This window comes from Lagenorhynchus albirostris, chromosome 7 (assembly GCF_949774975.1).
Source record: "Lagenorhynchus albirostris chromosome 7, mLagAlb1.1, whole genome shotgun sequence".
NCBI classification, from domain to species: Eukaryota; Metazoa; Chordata; class Mammalia; order Artiodactyla; family Delphinidae; genus Lagenorhynchus; species Lagenorhynchus albirostris.
Window position 1 is genome coordinate 17,916,970 of NC_083101.1, and position 21,966 is coordinate 17,938,935.

The 21,966-nt window shown below is 44.2% G+C and overlaps 1 protein-coding gene across 10 annotated transcripts in view; it reads left to right on the forward strand.

Moving 5' to 3' along the window:
- Window positions 1-21,966, forward strand: part of ASTN2 (astrotactin 2) — a 925,730-nt gene that overhangs the window by 889,158 nt on the left and 14,606 nt on the right. For all 10 annotated transcript variants that reach the window (XM_060154506.1, XM_060154516.1, XM_060154507.1 and 7 more), the window contains 2 exons: window positions 19,844-19,944; window positions 21,655-21,838. In XM_060154506.1, coding sequence (XP_060010489.1) covers window positions 19,844-19,944; window positions 21,655-21,838 — 285 coding nt within the window. The remainder of the gene's footprint in view (window positions 1-19,843; window positions 19,945-21,654; window positions 21,839-21,966) is intronic.

The window sequence follows — 21,966 nt, forward strand, 5'->3', positions numbered from 1 at the left end:
TTTTAGAAAGCATTTTCTAAGCACCTACTATGAACTATGACTGTCCTCTGGAAGATAAAAAATAAGCAAGCTAAGTAAGCCTATGTGAGTTGGCAACAGTCCCCATTATTCTATGTCTGATTTTTAAGAGTACTTGACTCTCGTCTGCTTCTGAAACAGCAAGAAATGATTTAGAGGTGCCATTACCATGTGAGAGGCTGATGGGGTTAAAAGGAGAATGAGATATGGTTTCTTTCCCCCAGAGAGCTCACATGCCAGGGGGATGACAGCAAGTAAAGGATAGATGAAGACAGTGCTTCCACGGTTTCATGTCCTAGGTAGTAAGACTAAGACACTCAGAGGAAAAAGCAATTAGTCCCATCTGAAGAGGTGTGGGTCTTTCCCAGAGCCTGCAAAAGTGGTTCTGAGCCCAGTAGAGAGAGATCTGACCAAAGTCGCATGACCAGGCAGTGATAGAGGTTTTATTTGCTGGTCACTAAGCTGAGCTGCGGAGCCGAGCACAGGGACAGTCCTCCTTCTGGGACAAGAATCCACTACAGTCCTATTAACGATGATGGCTGTCTCCCCAGCCGCTGCTTGAGCATGTAGAAATGCATCAGATATTATGTTAAGTGTGTGATTAAACAGCATTAGCATGTTTAATCTTCACAATAACTTTCTAAAAGATATTTCAGAACAGTATGTAAGACTCTGAACCCTTGGATACAAGTAACAGAAACTCAAATCAAAATTGCTTATGAAAAAATGGAATTTATCCACTTATATCAACTGGGAAGTTCAACAGGTGTGCTGGCTGCAGCCCCAGAGACATCCAGGAGTTCAGGTGATGTGATATGGACTTTGTATCTCTGCCCCAACTTTCCTGTGTGTTGGCTGCATTCTGAGGTGGGTTTTCCTTCTGGGAGGACAGAGATGGAGGTGGCAGACCCCACTCAGGTGCAGCAACAAAACTGACAAACGAGGAGAGTCCCTGGAGAATGGCCTGGTGTGAATGTGAAGCAGGGTGCTGTAGAGAACTGCCTAGAAGCCCCAGCCTCACATCCGGGCTTCAGAAAACATTTGCTGAGCCAATGACATCAGGGCTCATTGTTGGAGAGCATAGTGACATGAAGGTACGTAGGCTGGCCGAGAAGCTGGAGATCAGAAGTGTCTTGGTACTGTCTTAGTCCTTGGACCAATCCAAACCTCAGAGATTTTTCTGCAAGACAGAACAGTTTTGTCTTCAAAGTCAAGGTGAATGCAGCAGCCCTCACCCAGCAGTTGATGAAGTGCCAACTCTATCACTCTGCCACTCTGTGTCTGTCCTTGATTGAAAAGCCCCCTCCTCACCCTCCCGGAAAACATCAAATTCTCTGAACGTAAAACGCAGGCAATAAACCCTGCTTTGTCTTGCTTTCAAGGTTATTTGTGTAATAAGCTTTGCAAAGTGTAAATTGATAGGTGTCAGGAATGCATTCATTTGTTCGCTTTAATCATGAAAATGAAAATAAAATGCAGAGAGTATGGAGACAGGACAATAAGCCCCCATGTGCCCACCATGCAGGATTAATACATGTCAGGACTCTGTCACATTTGCTTCAGAGCTCTTTTCTCCTGAAATAAATTAAAATTAAAGATAAACTTGAAGATTATTTTGCCTCCTCGTCACCAGTCTTACTCTGTCCCCTCCTTCCCTGCTAAGCTGTAACCACCGTCCTAAATTTGTATCAGTCTAGTCCAAAGAACAGAGTGAGTTTATGTTTGTTTATTTGTTTGCTTCTTCTTTCGGGTTTTACTTTCCACCATCATTGCTAGTCTCATATGTTAGCAAATTAAAACTGCAGCTGCCTCCAACTGACACTTTGCAGCTTTTGTTATTACTTATTATGAATCTTAATTTCATTTCTGTAACAACCATAGTCACAGAAAGTCCCACTGTGTCTTATCTCTCCTGGGAACCTTTTTTCCCCCCTTTTTATGTCAATACCTGTAAGAAAATAAATAAATATGTTAATAATGTATTCTTCTAATCTCGTGCTTACGCAAAGGCTTACGTCTCTGAGAGCTTGTCCAGCCGTGGCGAGGTCTTATCAGGGCCGGATGCCCCAACCGTGCCCAGCCAGCCTGTTCCCTTATTCTGGTGGCTCAAGGTTTCCAAGGCCGTCATGTCCAATGGACCAGAGAGGCTTATCTTCATGGGGCAAAGGGAGCCGGATGGGGCTCTGAGTTGGGGCTCTGAGATATTAGACGAAGGCTGTGTGGGGTTGCCTGAGTTCACAGCAGGGATCAGACCTGCTGGCTGGAGCGAAGAGGGGCAGCATACTGGGGGGTATGTGGCCCTGGTGGCGGAGAGAGACAGACCTGGGTTTGAATCCGGTACTCTGCCGCGTCACTACAGGGCCCTGAGCCCCCAGTCTGCTTATGGCTGATGGAAAGAAGTTGGGCCCTACTGGCGAGCAAAGAACAGGGCGTGTGGCCCAGAGAGCAATCATCAAAGGAGTGAGAGGAGGAAAAAAGAAAATCAAAACAGCAACAACTGCCCAGTGTAAAGGCTGTCTGGGGACCTCACTGACAGCTCAGGCTCAGTGGGGTAGAGGCAGGGTGGTACCTTTGGGGAATGGCACCCCGCTGTCAGCACTGTTCTTAGTCCTCACTGTGAATCTGCTTTACTATTGCTAAGTGCCTGTACAGCATCCTGCCTTGGAGGCAGGGGACCTGGGTTCAAATTCTGGATTTGCTTTGAACTTACTATGTGACCTAGGACAAGTTGATTGCCCTCTCTGAGCCTTAGTTAAACAAAGGGTTTAAATGAACTACTTGATAAGGTGCTACCCTGGTGCTAACAATCGTTCAGCTTATAAGAATGCTTTTGAGTTCTCTTGAACCTGGGGCTGACATAGGCAAGGCTTCCTTCAAGCTTTCTGGGCAGCTTCTTCCAGCCCCTCCGCAGTTCCCACCTCTGTTGAGAATTCTGAGATATCACAAGTCCAAGTCCAGGGTGTTTTCATCATCTTTAACCTTTTTACCAGCATTTGGGCTTAGATAGTTGATCTTTAAGTCATACTGTTTGTGCCACCCACCTTTACCCTCTACTGCTTTGGCCTTCCTAAATCGGGGAAGCTAACAGCTTATAACTCTCGCCTAAGGAAAGGCTTTGTCAACCCCTTTTCACCTCTCTGAGTAGTTTTACCAGTGCTTGACTTTCTGTCCTGTCCTGTTCACCACTGGCGCCTGTGGACATGTCTTATCTGTTCAGGGAGGATGGTGAGTGCCTTTTGGATTAGGACTAAAGTGCTGTTGGTTCATGGTGGGGCGCTGTGTAACACGAAGACCACAGATTTGGGGTCAAGTAGCCTCTGGGATGGCACCTGCTCTGAAACTGGCTACCCATGGGATTCAGGAATCTCATTTCATTCTCTGAGACTCTGCTTCTGCATCTGAAAATATAGTTAAATATAGATAACATGATCTAGTACTTAAGATTGTTGTAAGGAGTAAATTAGATAACGTATAGCCAATGATTGGCAAGGACGATATGTATGTGTGAGATTGTGTGTGTGTGTGTATGCGTGTATATATATATCGTCTAGTCGAGTATATCGGGAGCCCCTTGAAGGGCAAGGACTGTGTTTTATAGTATTTCTTTTTAATCTCGTCTCACATAGTAGCCACTGGCACATAGGATTGCTGGGCTGCACCTGCTGCACTCAAGGCTCTTGGGTGCACATAGGTTTCTAGAAATACTGTGACGTGAGCAAACAAGTGTTACAGCAGCCACAGAGGGAGTAGCCTTCCTGCGTCCTTGAGCTTGCAAAACCATAATACCCTCTCCTCCTCTCTCTGCACCTCATCCTTTCCCCAGCTTTCCAAGGGCTGAATGTGGGGAAGAAAAGGATCCACCTCTGCCCTGAGCAATGCAAATGTGATTTCTCACATTCTACGCCCTAGTCCACACACACACACACACACACACACACACACACACACACACACACTTATGTATATACATTTATTTAATAAACATTTATTGGAGGTCTACCATGTGATCTAGCACAGTTTTTGGCACTGGGGATAGCTCAGTGAATAGAACACATTATATCCTTGTTTTTGTGAATTTGACATTCAAGTGGGAGTGACAAACAAAATCAGTAAATGTAACAAACAAGGAAATTATGTATTAGAAGATCACAGATATTAGGAAGAAGAACAGGGAGCTAAGTGAATGATATTCTAATAGACTTCTAGATGCAGCAGTTGGGATGGAGTTGAAATTTAAAAGGGAACCTCATCGAAAAGGAGACATTGGCACAAAGCTTGAAGGAGGTGAGGGAAGGAAGCGGGGAGAGAGACTCCCAGGCAGAGAGAGGAGCCAGCGTGCATTGCTGGGAGTATGCCAGAGGTTCAAGGTGAAGCCCCACTGAATTGAAAACAGTTGTTTATTTTTGTTTATCAAAGAAATAGGAAATGCAGCTGAGGATTATTAAAAATGCTAATTCTAACTATGGATTGAGAATTTGGCTAAGGGCATCTTATCTACTCTGAGGACTCCTCCTAACAATCCTGTGAGACAGGTGGAAATGTGTTTGTTTTATTGACAAGAAAATGAAGGTGAGGAAGTAAAGTACTTACCCAGTGTCACATAGCCTGGGAGCAACAGAGAGGATATTTAAACACAGAACTTTCCCTACTTCCAAGTCTATGCCTCTGACCTCGGCATCATACTGAGGTTTTGAACAATTCTGCTGCAGTCCGCAGGCTCCTACCTTCACAGAGAAACCAAAGCCATAACTACCCACTTAAGCTTCCATTGAAGGTCCTGTTTCCCCTTTAGAAACTCTGGGACAGGGGCTGGGGCAGGAGGGCTTGCTCAAATTCAGCCCTCAGAAAGCTGCACATATAAGAGACCCAGGCCCCAAATGCCTGCCATGGCCACCATCTGGAGGCAGGATGCTTCTAGGTTGACACCACTGGTTTTGTTTGTTTTTTTTATAGAGTTTTTTTGTTTTTTTTACCCCAGTTCTAATCCACATACCATGAACTTTACCCTTTTAAAGTATATAATTCAGTAGATTTTAGGATATTCACAAATGTGTTCATCCACCACAATAATTCCAGGATATTTTAATCATCTCAAAAAGAAACTCAATACCCATTAACAGTCGCTCCCATTGCCCCCTCCTCCCAGCCCTGGCGGCCACTAATCTACTTTCTGTCTGTAGGAATTTGCCTGTTGTGGACATTTCATATAAATGGAATCATACAATGTGTGGCCTTTTCAGGCTGGATTCTTTCACTTATCATAATGTTTGCAACTTTCAGTGAGATTGTAGTGTGAATAAGGACTTTATTCCTTTTTATGGTTGGATACTATTCAATTTTATGGATGTACAACATTTTGTTTACCCATTCATCAGTTGATGGTTATTTGAATTGCTTTCACTTTTCGGCAATTAAGAATAATACCGCTCTGAAAATTGGTGTACGAGTTCCTCTGCAGACATATGTTTTCAGTTCTCTTGAGTATCTGCCTAGGAATATAATTGCTGGGTCATATGGTCACTCTGGATAGCTTTGAGAGGGATTGCCAAACTCTCTTCCAATATGGCTGCACCATTTTTACGTGCCCATCAGTAATATATGAGGGTTGCAATTTCTTCCATCCTTGCCAACACTTGTTATTTTTGTCGCTTTTATCATAGCCATCTTAATGGATAAGAGGAGATGTCTCATTAGAGTTTTGATTTGCATTCCCTAAATGACTAATGACGTTGAGCCTATCTCCATGTGCTTATTGACCATTTGTATATCTTTTCTGGAGAAATGTCTATTCAAATCCTTTGCCCATTTTTTAAATTATTGAGTTGTAAGACTTATTTATATATTCTGAATATTAGACCTGTATCAGATAGATGATTTATAAATATTTTCTCCTGTTATTTTGGTTGTCTTTTCACTTTCTTGGTAGTGTCCTTTAAAACACAAAAGTTTTTTTTTGTTTTTTCTTTTTCTGGTGAAGTCTAATAATCTATTATTTTCTTTGGTTGTGCTTCAGGTGTCATATCTAAAAATCATTGCCTAATCCAAGTTCATGAAGGTTTACTCCTATGTTTGTTCCTAAGAGTTTTATAGTTTTTTGTTTTACATTTAGGTCTTTGAGCCATTTTGAATTTTTTTTTTATATGGTGTAAGAATAGGGTCCAATTTCATTCACTTGCGTGTGGCTGTCTGATTGTTCCAACATAATTTGCTGAAGAAACTATTATTAAAGAGACCATTCTTTCCCCATTGAATTGTCTTGGCACTCTTGTTGAAAATCAAATGACCATATTAGTTTATTTCTAGACTCTCAATTTTATTCCATTGATCGATATCTATCCTTATACTAGTAGTAGACAGTCTAGATTACTGTAATTTTGCAGTAAATTTTGAAGTCAGGATGTGTGAGTCTTCCAAGTTTGTCCTCTTTTTCAAGATTATTTGGCTATACTGGGTACCTTGTATTCCCATATGAATTTTAGGAGTAGTTTGTCAATTTCTGCAAAAAAAAAAATCAGCTGGGATTTTTATACAGATTGTGTTGAATCTATAGATAAATTCGGAAATATTTTCATCTTAACAATGTTAAGTCTTCCCATCCATGAACACAGGATATCTTTCCATTTATTTAGGTCTTCTTTAATTTATTTCAATGATGTTTTATAGTTCTCAGTGTGTATGTCTTGTACTCCTTTGTTAAATTTATCCCCAAATGTCTTATTCTGTTTGACAGTACTGTAAATGGAATTGTTTCCTAATTTTATTTTCTGATCATTCGTTGCTAGTGTATAGGATACAATTGATTTCTTTATATTAATCTTTTAACCTGTAACCTTAACTGAACTTTTCTTTTAGATCTCTGTGTGTGTGTGTGTCTGTGTGTGTGTAGATTCCTTTGCTTTTCTATATATAAGATCATGTCATCTGCAAAAGAGATAGGTGTTACATTTTCCTTTGTTATCTGGATGACTTATTTTCTTTTTTGTTCTAACTGCCCTGTTAGAATAGCACCTTCAGAACAATGTTGAATAGAAATAGTGAAAGTGGACATCCTTTTCTTGTTCCTGACCTTAGGAGGAAAGCTTTCAGTCTTTACCATTAAGTATGATGTTAACTGTGGGTTTTCTACAGATATCCTTTATCAGATTGGGGAAGTTCCCTTCTATTCATAGTTTGCTGAGTGTTTTTATCATGGAAGGGTATTGGGTTTTGTGAAACTTTTTTCTCTGCCTATTGAGATGATCATGTAATTTTTGTCTTTTATTCTATTAATGTGATATATTGGTTGATTTTCATATGCTGAATCAATCTTCTTTTCATGGGATAAATCCCATTTGGTCATGGTATATAGTCCCTTTTATATATGTTACTATACTTGGTTAGTATTTTGTCGTGTCTATATTTATAAGGGATATTGGACTCTGTGCATGTCTGTGCGCGTGTGTTTTCCTTGTGATGTCTTTGTCTGTTTTCGGTATCAGAGTAATACTGGCTTCATACAGTTAGCTGGTAGTGTTACCTCTACTTATATTTCTTTTGGAAGAGTTTGTGAAGGATTGGTGTTAATTGGCGTTAACATTTGGTAGACTTCACCAGTGAAGACATCTGGTGGCCCATTGTTTCATAGGAAAGGAAAGCAAAGTCCACGGGGAAGGACTTCACCCAAGGTCATAGTGTTGATCAGGACAAAGTTGGAGCAGCCCAAGGTTCAGACCAAAGTTTAGCCAGTAGCTCCCTATATGCACTGTCTCTAATTCTCCTGCTGCTATTGAAAGCAGGTATTATTGTCACTATGTAACTGATGAGGAAACAGGCTCAGAGACATAGTATGACTTAGCTACACACCCAGCAGCTGAGCTAGAACTCTAACCAAACCTTATGAAAAGCAGTGGTATTATTGCTTACAACATCCTCCAGGGTGATTTTCTTTGCCCAGGGGGTTGGTTTTTAAAAAAGCAATATTCCCACTTTATCTCACTTGAGTATCATGAATAAGCAAGGCAAGCAAGATAACATTTACCTTACCAAGCACTGTTTTAGGTGTTTTCCATGTTATTTCATTCTTACAACAATCTTGTCAGGCAGATATTATTGACTCCAATTTACAGGTATGGAAGCTGAGGCTCTCAGAGATGACAGGAACAGGAAATAGAGCCATGATCAAATTCAGTCCTTCAGACTCCAAGCACAGGGGTTGGCGTCTTCTCCCCCCATCCATCCATCCACCCATGGGGAAGCAAAGCTCACACATGTGGTGGAGACTGAGTTCAACCGGAAGTAGATAAGAACCATCCTGCCTATAGTGTTCCCTAACTCAGTGTCCAAAGGTAAATCCAAGTTGGTGACCTCTACTTGGCCTCCTTTCCTCTGCACTTGGCTTTGGCAAAATGCAATCTCAAAAGGCACCACAGAAGAAGAGAAGGACTCTAGGGTCAGATGTGGAAAGAGGAGCACTGTCAGTGTTGAAAGGGTGTGACGGCGATGGTGTTCCTGTACTAAGATCTCTTCCTTGTCAAAAGTTGGGAACGTGGAGTTTGTCCTCCTAATAAACTCTAACCTCCTCTGAACTGTGACTCAAGACCAAGTTGGGACCAATGAATACCTAATAATTCTATTTGGAAACAGCACTGGACTTTGAGTTAGGAGACCTACACTGGGGCCTGACTGAACTACTATCTGCACAGCCTTGGGAAAGTCAATTCAAATTTCCATGGTTCACTTGCCTCCTTGTAAATATGAACTTAATAATGTATATCCCTTAGACAGTTGTAAAGAGAACGGAAGACAACTGTATAAAAGTTCCCAGCTTTGTGTTTAATGCAGAGTAGGTGCCCAAGAAATGTGTGCGGAATCTCTAAGGCACTTTTGCATCCATAATGACTGCTTGGTCCTCACAGCCTCCCTGTGGAGTTATCAATAGGTGCCTGGGACACAGAGAAGTCAAATCATGTGACCAAAGCTAGTTGACAAGGTTAAACCTACAATTCATGTCCTCTGTCTCTCAGATCAACATATTTCCAAGTTATGCTTTCCTGTAAAAAGTTCTATAATGGAAGTCATTTAAAAATTATTGTTTTTATCTGGGTTTCAGAGAGGCTGTCCAGTATGCAATAAAGGTATAAGAAAAAGGCCACAGTTTGCTTTAAAAATCCCAGGAATACAAGCTGAAGTGGAATTGGGCATTCCATGCATAATTCATTCCTTCACTTGGAACCATAAATTTAGACTGTGTCTGCTTTACCTTAAAGCAACTTATTAAAAGATGAACATCCTCCAACTAAGAGCTGTGGTCAGTCCAACTATGTGTTATCATGTTGTCCACTCCCTGCAAAAAAGAGAAGTAGGAAAAGAGAGGGGGTGAGAAGGGGAAGGGACAGAGAAGAAGAAAAGGCAGGAGTAAGGCAGGAACTGCTGCTAAAGCCAAGTCAAGTGTGGACCAGAATTTTTCTTTCAAGAGAAGTCAGGTTATACCTGATAGGTGAATGAATGAGTTTAGACAGGCCATGTGCATAGGACTTGTGTATTAAAATCCACTGGCATAGTCACGCCTCTAAGGCTTTCTGAGTGGGGAAGCTAAGGATCGTCCACCATGTTGTTTTGTAGGAGAAAATGAGATTCTTATAGACGGTTGACATTCCCTGTAGGTTGCAGCTGACAGAGGATTCAGGTGGCCCTTGAATGCATTTCCAAGGCTTAGTTCACTGTTTAAAGAAGGGGGAAGGGACACACCTGAAGCAAACGTAGGGGCAAGAATAAATTTTGATTGAACTGCCATAGCACTGCGTCCCATTTCTTGTCCACTTGACCATCTCCCTGCTCTCCTGTGACCTCCTTGAAAGCAGGGCCCACACTCTTCTTATCCATGAGTGGCTCCTCCCCTGCTTGGCACAGTGCCAGGTGTCTATCCGGTGTTCCACCAGTGGCAGGCACACACACAGTGGAGCTGCTGTGATAGTCACTCGTTCCTCAGTGGGTTATTGGAGATACACTCGACATGTTTTCATTGTAAATCAGTTCCTATCTATTTCATTTTAAATGTCAGTACACGAAGCATTTGTTTCTGAGTTCTGGTATTCTTGGCGCTGTGGGTTTTAGGGTAATGCTCATAACCCAGTGAGTTTGGGGGTCTTGGCAGTCAGAGCAGCGCATGTCTAGCACTGATTCTAGATTGTTGTTGCTTCTGCCTGAGCTTAGGCCCACACTGGTTTCCGAACTTGGCCTTCTCCCAGAGCTCTCTCTGCTGGCTTCCCTTTCCCCTGATTCTTTACCCGTTCTCTCATGGAGCTGGAGGGATTGAAAGGAGTGCAAGTGTAGAGAGCTGATGTTTGGAGTCCAACCGCAGACTGCCTCACCTTTGTCCCAAGCAGGGCCTCCCAATCACGGCTCAGACTAGGTTGTTTTGAAAGTAGAAACCTGGGCTAGAGTCCTTAATACCATGACGGTTTCTCTGTGCCAGGCATTGGAGTTAAATATTTATGTTGGCAGAAAGCATGGGTTGTCAGCCCGAGTTAGGAGATAAGAAGGTTGGGTTTTGGTGTTGGGGAGTGTAGGTGGGCTGCATGTGGTATCCGTACAGCCCCTGGCTAATCATTCTCAAGTCGTACTTTGATATACCTGGACTAATAGAGATATTTTGCCTGGTGGAAAGCACCCAGCTGGGGGAAACTTTGGACATCTGAATTCTGGCAGCCAGTCCATACCATCTTGCCCAATGCCCTCATTTCATGGGCTGGGAACCCGAGGGCAGGGCATGCTCCAAGGTCACACTGCCCATTCAGTGGGTGAAACTGGAGTCCAGATCTTCAGCAGGCTGCTGAAGATCTGGGGTCAGAATAGCTTTGGACAAGTCACCTGAACTCATTGTGCCTATCTGTAAAATGGGAATGACCATTTTGCAGATCAAATGGGATCAAATGAAATAATGTAAGCAAATGATTTTAATGTTAAGTACTGTCAAAGCTCTAATTCAGGGGTCAGCAAACTTTTCTCTAGAGGTCCAGATAGTAAATATTTCAGGCTTTGTGGGCCATATGTTCTCTGTTGCAGTCACTCAGTTCCATCACTGTAGTGTGAAAGCATTCACAGAAAATAGATTTTAAGAAAACAAGAGTGGCTGTGTTCCATTAAAGCTTTATTTTCAAAAACAGGCAGCAGACCAGTTTTGGCTATGCACCATAGTTTGCTGACTCCTGCCCTAGCTGCTTGGACATTGTTCTGGTGACTACTGATGACATAACAAATGACCCCAGAATTCAGTGGCTTAAAACAACCATTTGATTATGCTGATAGTTCTGTGGATCGCGCATTCAGACAGGGCACAGCAGGTTGGGCTGTCTTTGCTCCTTTAAGTCTGGAGCCTCAGCTGCAAGGGTTCAAAGGCTGGAGGTGACTCAACTGCTTGAAGGCTCCTTTGCGCATCTTTCTGGGGATTGGCTGGAATGACCTGAACATCGTGCTGCTGAGGTGCCTGACATAGCCTCTCTGCATGGCATGGCTTCCTCACACCAGGGTAGTTGGATGTCCTGCATGGAGGCTCAGGGCTCCCAGCAAGAATGTTTCAATGAGCAAGGTGGACGTTGTCTAGCCCTTTATGACCCAGAGTCACAAGGTACACAGTGTCCCTTCCGCTGTGCTCTATTACTAAAAGCACTCATGAACCTGCCTCATTCAAGGTGAAGGGACATAGGCTCCTGCCTCTCAATGGGAACAATGTCAAAGAACTGGGGTGGGAGTGGGGCCTCATTTTAAAATCATTATAGAAGAGATTCATAATTTAAACACACACATTGAAAAATGGTGAAAGCTTATTTAGCACTTACCATGTGCCAGGCGCTCTTTTGAGCTCTTTATTCCTCCAACATCCCTTTGAAGGGGGTGATATTATCATCCACGCTTTAACTACAAGATCACTGAAGAACAGAGAGGTTAACTAACTTACCCAAGGTCATAAAGATAGTACGGTGTAGAACCAACATTTGAGCTCAGGTAGTCAAGCTCCGAAGTCTGTTCTAATCATGACCTATCCTGCTTCTTTGTGATCAGGAAAATGAGAATTCTCTTTCTACTATTCAAGCAGAACTGGGTTAAGAACCTGAGTCTTGGGAATGTCAGGTGTCCAGCAGATCTTCCTGCCAAGAATCAGTTACAAACATTATTGCATACCTACTCTGGGTTCAGACTGTTCTGAGCACCATGGGTAGACCAAGGAAAGAGGTACGGTGCTCAATTTCATTCATTTTAATTTGAGTGGGGGGATTGAATTTTTATTTAATTCTCACAACCCTGTGAGATGGAACCTTGGTCCCCATTTTACAGATAAGGAAACCAAGGCCCAGTGGTTCTTGCCCAGTAGCTGATGGAGTTCAAACTCAAACCCAGAGCCTGATAATGCAAGTCCATGCTCTTTGCCATAGACTCCAATGGAGAAAGATCTGGAATGGATCATACCAACTCTTTCAGAGGCAAACATCCTCAGCCCCTAGAAGATCAGATCTAGCCCATCCCTCAGCGCTGATCATCTTGGTTTAGTTCCCTCCTTGCAGAGACGAGAGACTGAGACCCAGAAAAGGGCAGTTAGGTGTCCCTGGCCATCTGACTGCACAGACCCCGAGCTGGAGCCGGGACTCATTGTTTTTCCCACCATCCCTGCCTTCCACATTGTGCTGGGAATGGCAGGGAGGGGAGTGATGGTAGTTGGTGGAGGGGGGTTGTTGGGGGATGAACTAACGGGAAGTTGTTTGCCAAAGCTGTGTGGGGGAAGGAGCATTTTACAAGACCAGGGCCTCTGGCCTGGAAACATCTGTTTCCCTTCAAATCAGAGAGGAGACTTTTGCCTCCCCAGAATGCCTAAATCACGCGGCGGCTGGGGAAGAGCAGGCGTTGGCCTGGAGACTTCAAACGCATTTTCCCGTCCTCTCGGGGACTTAGTTCTGACGTGGGCCTCTGAGCCCCTGTCCCTGCTCTTACCCCCTGTCAGATCCATGAGAAGCTCTCACCGCCAATTAATGTCTTGGTTTCATTCTCTCACCCCTGCTGTGACGGGGTTCCGGGGGTCTTGGATGGGACCAACAACAGCTTCCCTTCTACCTCCCTTCCTCTAATCTCCACTAGGACAACTTACTCTGGGTGTGGGGGGAGGGTGTCAGAGCCTTGGGCTGTGGCCTAACAGTAATAATAGTAATAATAATATTGGTAATGATACCCACAGCTCTCTCTCATTGACTGCTAACATGCCAGGCATCAATGGTGAGCAGTCTCCTGCCATATCTCATTCTAACAGCTGCCCTACGTAATGGGTTTTAATATTACGATTCCTATTTTACAGGTGAGTTTACTGAAGCAAGGCCTCACACAGCCAATAAATGGAGGGCCAGAATTTAAAACCAAATTGCCTGATTCCAAAGCCATGCGTTGGGCCACTCTGTTATTCTATCTCCTTTAATGGCCTTTTAATCTAATCACCTTTTGTTCATTTTACAGATGGGGAAACTGATTTCTAGACAAGGGAACCAATCAACCTTATAGTTGATTGAGTCGTTCATTCAGTCTGTCATTCATTCTGGAAAGTATTTGCTGAGCACCACATGCTTTAGGTGTCTGAGCACCAGATGTAGGTGGACAGAGATGGGCAGAGCCATAGTCCAGTCCTGAAGACACTCACATGCTCATGGGGGCACGAGAGAAGTGTCTGGGCACTGACCTAGCCATGCCACATGTGCCGTGACAGGGCACCGTGCAGGGAGAATGGCTTCCCCAGAGGAGATGAGGTTTGATTGCTGCTCCAAGGACAAGGTGGAGAGGGTCAAGTGGAGAAGAGGTCGGGTGACCCAGATGGAGGGTGCAGCAAGTGTGAAGGCAAGGAGGTGGAATCCATTAGCAGTTGGATGTGGTTCTACTATGAAACAGAGTAGGAAGCAGAGATTGTTAAACAAGGCTGGATCTGTGGCCAGAGTTTGAGACTCGGTGACAGAGTCTCAAACCGATAGTGTCAAATGAAGGAACATCAAGGAGTCATGCTGGGGGCGGGGGGTAAGGAGTTTGTGCTTTGTCCTGAAGATGGTGAAGAAACATTGAAGAACACTTTGCATTTGAGTAGTCAATCCCAAGGCACTTCCCCACACATTGAAATCCCAATACACCAAGATCCTATAGCTGTAGGCATCTGAGATCTCACAACCCACAGTCTCTGGAAAAGCCGGGATGCAAACTCAAGTTTTCAACCACCTTGGCCAGTGTTCTTTCCCCTGAAACAAAGACAAAGGAGCAGCAAGGGCTTGAGCCTGGGATTCCCCCACTTCATCCTTGGAGTCTCCTCTTATTATAATTAACTTATCCCATAGGTGCAAGTGGAGCTAAGTCAGTCAGTTGCGCAAGAAGCAGGGTGGTGTCTAGAAGGGGCGCTGGAGGAGGAGGCGGGAAAGCCAATGTCTTTATTCTGAAATTATTGGCAGAGGGTCCTTGTGCAAGTCTGTTTCCTCTCTGGGCCTTGGTTTTCTCACCTGTAAAGTGAGGTTGTAGAGTTTGGGGATGGCTCAGGGGTTCTAGTCCACATTCAGTGGATCTCAGCCTGCCTCAGCAGGTAAAGATGAGAGAACCGAGCTGAGGTAGCCGGCACCCTTCTGAGAAACACAGATCTGACCGTGTCCTCTCTCAATCTCTCCCTCTTTCCCCTTTTCACTCTGTTTTGTGGGTGTGTATGCGTATATCTGTTTCTCAGCCTGCCTCTCTCTTCTCATCCTCTTCTCTTTCCCCACATCAGGGGCTGCTACTTTCTGCCCCTCTCAAAGAGCCCCTCCAAGCCCTGCCTGGTCTGCTAACAGCTTTCAGATGTGTCTCTGGAACAGTTCTACAATTACAGCTGAGACAGGCAGAAAGCACATGGCCTTGTGGCTTCTGACCCAGGCCCGTAAGGCTGACATCTTCCTCTTTCGGCACCCCTCCACCCCCACTGGCAGGGTGGCCTGAGGACTCGTCTATCCTGGGGCCTCTACTGACATGTTGGGTTACTCTAATAACACAAATAGAAACTACCTTTTGGGGAGCAAAGATTGAACCAGGCAATGCTGCAATCAGTATATCATTGAGCCTTGATCCCAAACTTGTGAGATACGGTTAACTTCACCCTGTTTTACAGGCGCAGAGACTGAGGCTCAGAGACAGTGAAGTGACTTCCCAAGAACGCTCAGCCAGCTATTGGGGAAAGCAAGATTCTACCCAGGTTTTATAATTTGAAAACCTAAGACTACTTCTTTCCCAGCATGCTGCTCTTCATGCTGCTTGGCTAAGTAGAGAGGTGACCCTGGACCCTCCTGGTGGAGGAAATATATTACAGAAGCATCCTGGAAACATAATTGGCCAGTTTAAAATTTGTTCTAACTCCTCATGTTTGGAGACTCATTCACGTATTTACTACAGCCTTCTATGTTCCCCTCAGTTGAAATGCATCCCCTTCTCTTATACTCCAAGAAAGCATTTTAAAAATGTGTACCCTTGTCCAAATAAGTGCTCTTTATATGGCCTTTATTAAAATTTGCAACTTACAAGCCACTTCTCATACATCACTCTACGTAATTCTTGAGACAGCCATGCACTGTCTCTACAATTAGCCCCATCTTGTTGATGCGGAAACTGAAATTCAGAAATGTGATGTGATATGCTCAAGTTCATTCGTTTACTCAAATATTTAAAGTGCCTATCATATGCTTAGTACTGTGTTAAGTGCCAGGGATATAGCTGTACCCAAGCTTCAGGCTAGGGTTTGGATTCTGCCTCTGCCACTTCCTAGATGTCGTGTGGGTAGTAAGTGCTTACACAGTAACCCAATACTCTCCTTACCTCCCTCCTTTGCCACTTACTAATTCTCACATCCTGGAGTTTGACTATGGTCTTGCCTCCGACCCTTCTTACTGGTCATAACTCACCTTGTATAGCACTTACATTTCACGTTCATCCACGCTGACCTGTGAAATGGACAGCAGCCTCCCTACCACAGATGCTTGATGCGGAGAGGTGAAATAAGCACAGAGGGGTAAAGGGACTAGTCCAAGGTCACAGAGCCAGGGAATAGAATGGAAAGTGAACGCAAGCCTGGCCATCTCCAAGACCAGACTTCTTCCTCTGTCACCTACTGCTTCCCTTGACTGAGACAATACTGGACGTAGTAAGTGCTGGAACTGAGCTCCGCTCACAGTGCTGAGGTATGACAGGTGGAGAGAGATAATCCCCACATCGTAATGCTGTTGTTCTCACGCCAAAGGCTGGACCCAAAAGGTCCAGAAAGAAGATGAATAGATTGGCTTGCATCTGAAGATGGGGCCAAAATATTCCATATTTAGGCCTCTTAGTCACATCTATCAGGTTTAGACCCACACTTGTTTACCCTTGCCAGCACTCCAAGCCAGCTGATGAAAGATAAAAGGTGAAATGAGATTTGACAAGATAGTATAGTACAATGTAGTTAAGAGTATACTCTTCGGATTTAGACAGACCTAAGTTCTGGTCCCCCACTGCTACTTACTTAATACGTAATAATAGGTCAATTACTTGACCTCCTTGGAACCAGCATCCTTACTGATAAAATGCAAACAGTCATGGTACCTGACGCACACATTATGAAGATTAACTGGAGTAGTGCATACAAAGGACCCAACACCGATGAGCACTTATTAGATGGCAGCCGTGCCTATCATTACATTTAGGAAGTGTGCTAGTTTTCCTGCACTTGGACTGACAATTCTTCAGGGAGGGACTTGTTTCTTTTGTTTCACGTTTGGGGAGACTTAGGATCAGAGACGATAATCAAGCAGCCCAAGGTCATACAGCTAGTGAACCTCAGAGCCAAGGTTTGAATGGACGCTGAATGTCTGCAAGGCTCCTTCTGCTTCTGCGGCTCTGGGTGACCTGTTCCCTGCTTGACCCCTCACCCCAGTTCCTTTTGCAGCATATTGGTGGGACAGCTCAGTGCTTACATTCCTGCAGTGCTAGGAGGTGTCTCCCTGGGTCTGTCACCGGCCTAGTGGCCGTGGCCCATAGCAGTAAAGAATATGGAGGGTATATGGTTACGAGGCTTGCTGCCAGCCTGGCTCGTGGCGTCAGAAACACACACCTGGCATGACTGATTGATGAATTCCGATGTGCGCCCAAAACACCAGCTTCCCAGTAAAGGCAGGATGGGGTTAAGGTACCGTCTGAGTTACGACAAAACTCAGAGTCAATATCAAGGAATAAGCTAAAAACACATTCTTGGTATGGCATGAGTACCTCTTACAGTTCTTCAAAAGAGAAATCGAGTTATTCTTAAAAAGGAGACTTTCACACAAAAAAAGACAAATGGTAGTTTCTCCAGAAAGATACTGGCTTCTGCTTACTGTGCCCCTTGTACCAAGAAGTTCTGATTTATAGTGCCTTTAATAAACACAGCCTTTGGACTATCATGTCATGAGGTATTAAAGCTGAGAGGCCCTCTGAGATTTCCAGGTTCAGACCCTCTGAGCTAGTAGTGGTGGAACTGGAGCAGGAAAATGGCAGCTGAGAGTTCAGAGTATGGGTTTTAGAGTGAGACAAACCAGGATACAGGTCTTGGTTTTCTCATTGTCTAACTGTGATTTTGGACAAATTGCCTAATTTTTTGATCTTCAGTTTCCTCTTCTGAAAGATGGAGATAATGAGAGTGATTATTTTAGGAGGTTTTCATAAGATTAGAAAAACATGTGAAATGGCACTGTTTCAACATATTTGGAGTTTGGCAAGTGTACCTAATGGACTTGTATTTGTACAGAGGTGATATCCACAGACCTTTAGTCAGAGGATAGTAGCTGATAGTGGCTAAATGCATGGGCTTTGGAGTCAGACACACCTAGACTTAACTGCTAGTCTCAGTAATTACTGTGTGGTTCTGGGCAAGCTGCTTTCCCTCTCTGAGCCCTGTATATAAAATAAAGAGAGTAATAGCAGTTATCTTTTAGGATCATCTGGGGGAATTAATAGCAATAATGCAGATAAAACTGCATAGGTCCCTGCTTGACACATATTAAGGACTCAGCACAAATTAATTAATTTAGACAACCAGCTCATATTTATTAACTACCTAATATGTGCAGTCAGTCAGGGTTCATCATTCCACAACTGGCAGTCACAGTGTTATGCCCATTTTATAGCATGAGGTAAGTTGAGGTTTTGGAGAAGGGGGAGAGGAAATAGGGCCCCTGGGACTGTAGTTTCTTCTACCTGACCCAGAAAACCCTATTCCCACTCCACGCTACTGCTCTACCCTTGAACGCTGGTGAAAGAGGATGGCATGACAAGGACAGGATGCTGAGACGCTTAGCCCTTCTCCCTTCTATTCAGATTGTCGCTGGCCTCCAAGGATTACCTCTTCTTGAAAGTCTACTCACTCCTTTGACTTTGTGTAAACTTCAGAACTTGGAGATCTGGAGGTGTGAAGGGTCAGAGAGCCTTCTCAAAGTAGGCCAGACAACCATGTCTACTCTAGAAAGAATTCTGTGCCCTGGATTGGACCTGAATCCACCAGGTCTGCAGTTTACCAATTCTCTCCGTCGAATACCACACAGGCTGCCTATTCCCCCCAGTACAGCATGGGGCTGCAGGCAACAACGCTGAAAGCTGGGGACATGCCTTGTACCTAGAATAACTCCCAGACTCTATCATGGCCCACAGGGTCCCCACCCACCCATCTTCCCACTCATCTCTCTTTGCTACAGCTGCACAAACCGTCTACTCCTCCGACAGTCTGGATCCTTCTCGCCTCAGGACCTTTGCACTTAACTGCTTTTCCTGCCTGGAATGCTTTTCCTCCCATAAGCTAGTTCCTTCTCATTTTCATGTCTCAGATCAAACCTCTCAACAAGAAGGCCTTTGTGGACACACCTGTCTAAAGCAGCCACATCCCCCTTCACTTTATTATCATTCACCATTATCTATTTTTTTGCTTACTTTTTGTTTAGCTTTATGCAAGCAGGGACCTTAACTCTCTTGCTCATCTTTATAATCTTAGCACCTAAAATAATTCCTGGCACACAGTTAATGCTCAACTAAAATTTGTTAAGTGAATGAATGAAAGAATATATAAATGAGTATATAAAGCCATACAAGATAGCATCGGGGTTTACTTCTCAAGTCCTGGATTCAGACTGCTCTGCCCCCCCGGTAACTGTGAGACCATGGAAAGATACACAACTAAGTCTCAGTTTTCTCCTTGGTGAAATGCAGGTGAGAATAATCCCTGCCTTCTAGGTTTGCTACTTGTAAATTAAGAGATTATGTGCAAAATGCCCAGCAAGGCAGTTGGTGTTCAATACATGCTTAATAATTATCTTTTTGTTTTTTCTTTCCAAATCATTTTCCTGCAGCCTAAGCATCCTTGAGTTCTTTTTTTTTAATTTTGCTTGTGGCCTCTTTTCAAGTTTGTTTGTTTATTTATTTATTTTTGGCTGTGTTGGGTCTTCGTTTCTGTGCGAGGGCTTTCTCTAGTTGCGGCGAGCGGGGGCCACTCTTCATCGCGGTGCGCGGGCCTCTCACTATCGCGGCCTCTCTTGTTGCGGAGCACAGGCTCCAGAAGCGCAGGCTCAGCAGTTGTGGCTCACGGGGCCTAGATGCTCTGCGGCATGTGGGATCCTCCCAGACCAGGGCTCGAACCCGTGTCCCCTGCATCGGCAGGCAGATTCTCAACCACTGCACCACCAGGGAAGCCCCTCATCCCTGAGCTCTTTCAACTATTATTCCTGTGCCATGATTTTGTGTTCCTCTTTGGAACTTCCAGGGCCTTTTCTGAAGTCACAGCCTTGTGCTCTGTTTTCTTGTTGTGCTACAGGTTCACTCTCTATGCAGTGGATACACGAGGGAGGCACTCAGAGCTCAGCACAGTGACCCTGAGGACCGCCTGTCCGCTGGTAGATGACAATAGAGCAGAAGGTAGGTGACCCATTTCTTCACTTCCGAGGTAACTCCCATGTTTCGCTCTCTAAATTCTGCACCCAACAGTCACTAACCACCACTGCTTTCCTGCCTCACACACATATTGGCACAGGGAGAAGAAAGCCAAGGGACTAAGGAGGAACATGGAGATAAATTAATTAAAGCCATGAAGGAAATTGAGACGGACCAGCAGTATCTTTGCCAGTAGAAAGACTTGCTCCTCTGTTATAGAATCTGTGTTCTGACTTAGAGGCAAGGAGTGGTGGAGAGTCAGAACCCCATGACTGTGTTCTGCCCCTTGGCCTAGGCTTCTAGGGGCCAATCCCTTTCTTCCACTTCAGGCTACGCTAGAGCTGGCAAATCGGTGGCACCCAGAGGACCACTTGGCTTTGCTGCACTCACGGCAGATATCATTAGCTGATCACAGCACACCTTCCCATCTAGCCCAGGGGTGGCCTCAGAATCCTCAGCGCAGAGCTAGAGTCAGTCACTACCAGTCAGAATTAGCACGCAAGATGGAACCTTCTCTGCTGTTCCTTGTCCATGGAGTTGTAAACGTTAGGCAAAACACCTGTCAAAAAAAATGGAACCAATAAATCAGCTCTACCATATACTTAGTTCTTAGACAATGTGTAGATACAGTTTCTGCAAAAACATGATGGTAGCTCATGAGACCTGGTGGTCCACTTCAAGTTGAGCAGATATTTTCTAAGAACCCTCGTACAAGAAATGCAGAAGAGACATGCTCTTCATCTTTCAGGAGTTCACATTCTAGGGGGAGAGAGAGAGAGACATTTCTTCAAATGGCTCAGTCATAAGCTTGATGACAGATGTTTGTGTGCTACCTACCAGACAAGAGGAGATGGTGAGATACTGAGTCTCAAAAGGGAGAGAATTTGAGATGGTTTCCTCGTAATGTTTTTAAGTATTTTTATTTTAAAATAACACATGAACATGGTTTAAGAAAATAAGAACAATAAAGATCAGGGTAGAAAACTTTACAAAGTAAATGCTCCTTCCATCCTGAACCCAAGTCCCCCAGACTGTCCTGAAAGCGATTGCCATTAGCAGTGATGTGGGAACATACATAAATTTTGTTCAAAGTCTTCAAAGATGAAAGAATGTGTCTCCTGTTCAAGAGAGCAGCCCATAATGAATTTTAGTTACATCAATTAGTAGGAATGACTGAAAGAGTAGAAATTGCCATGAATGGCAAACAGAAGAGTCTAGATTTTCTTTGAAAGATTTTTGAATGGAGAGCTGTTAGACCTGATCACAGAAATGTGCTGGGAGTATTGCAGAGAGGAGATAGAAGTTGACTATTGAGATGAGCCCAAGACAGTTTATTTAAGCCTCCGCACTTGTTTGGAATTTTCTGTTAAATCATAGGCACAAAACTTATGTTAGTGAGTGCAATTACAAGCACTAACTTTGTGCCAGACCCTGTGTTGAGTGCTTTACATGCATGTTTTAATTTAGTCCTCCCAGTGCCTCTCCAGACTATATATCGTTATCTCCGGCTGATAGATAGGAAAACTGAACACAGCTGGTCAATGACATATTCAGGATGGAATTAAGGTTTGTCTGTCCCCAAAGACCACACTAGTGAACTCCTGCATGAATATGCCTTCCTAGTTGCAAGGCATGCTTTTGTCCTCCCTTTTTCCTACTGTCCGGTGATCTGTGCCTGCAATTCTTCCTCCCCAGAGATAGCTGACAAGATCTACAATCTGTACAATGGGTACACAAGCGGGAAGGAGCAGCAGACTGCCTACAACACACTGATGGAAGTCTCCGCCTCCATGCTGTTTCGAGTCCAGCACCACTACAACTCTCACTATGAGAAGTTTGGTGACTTTGTCTGGAGGAGTGAGGATGAGCTGGGGCCCAGGTACGTGGGCATATGAGCGCGAGTGGGGTGGTAAATTCTTCTTGCTTCCATTTGACTTTACTGGAGCCTTTCTTCCATAGGCTGGGAATGGGCTTTATGAAATAAATAAGAGTGGCAGTCACCCGGTC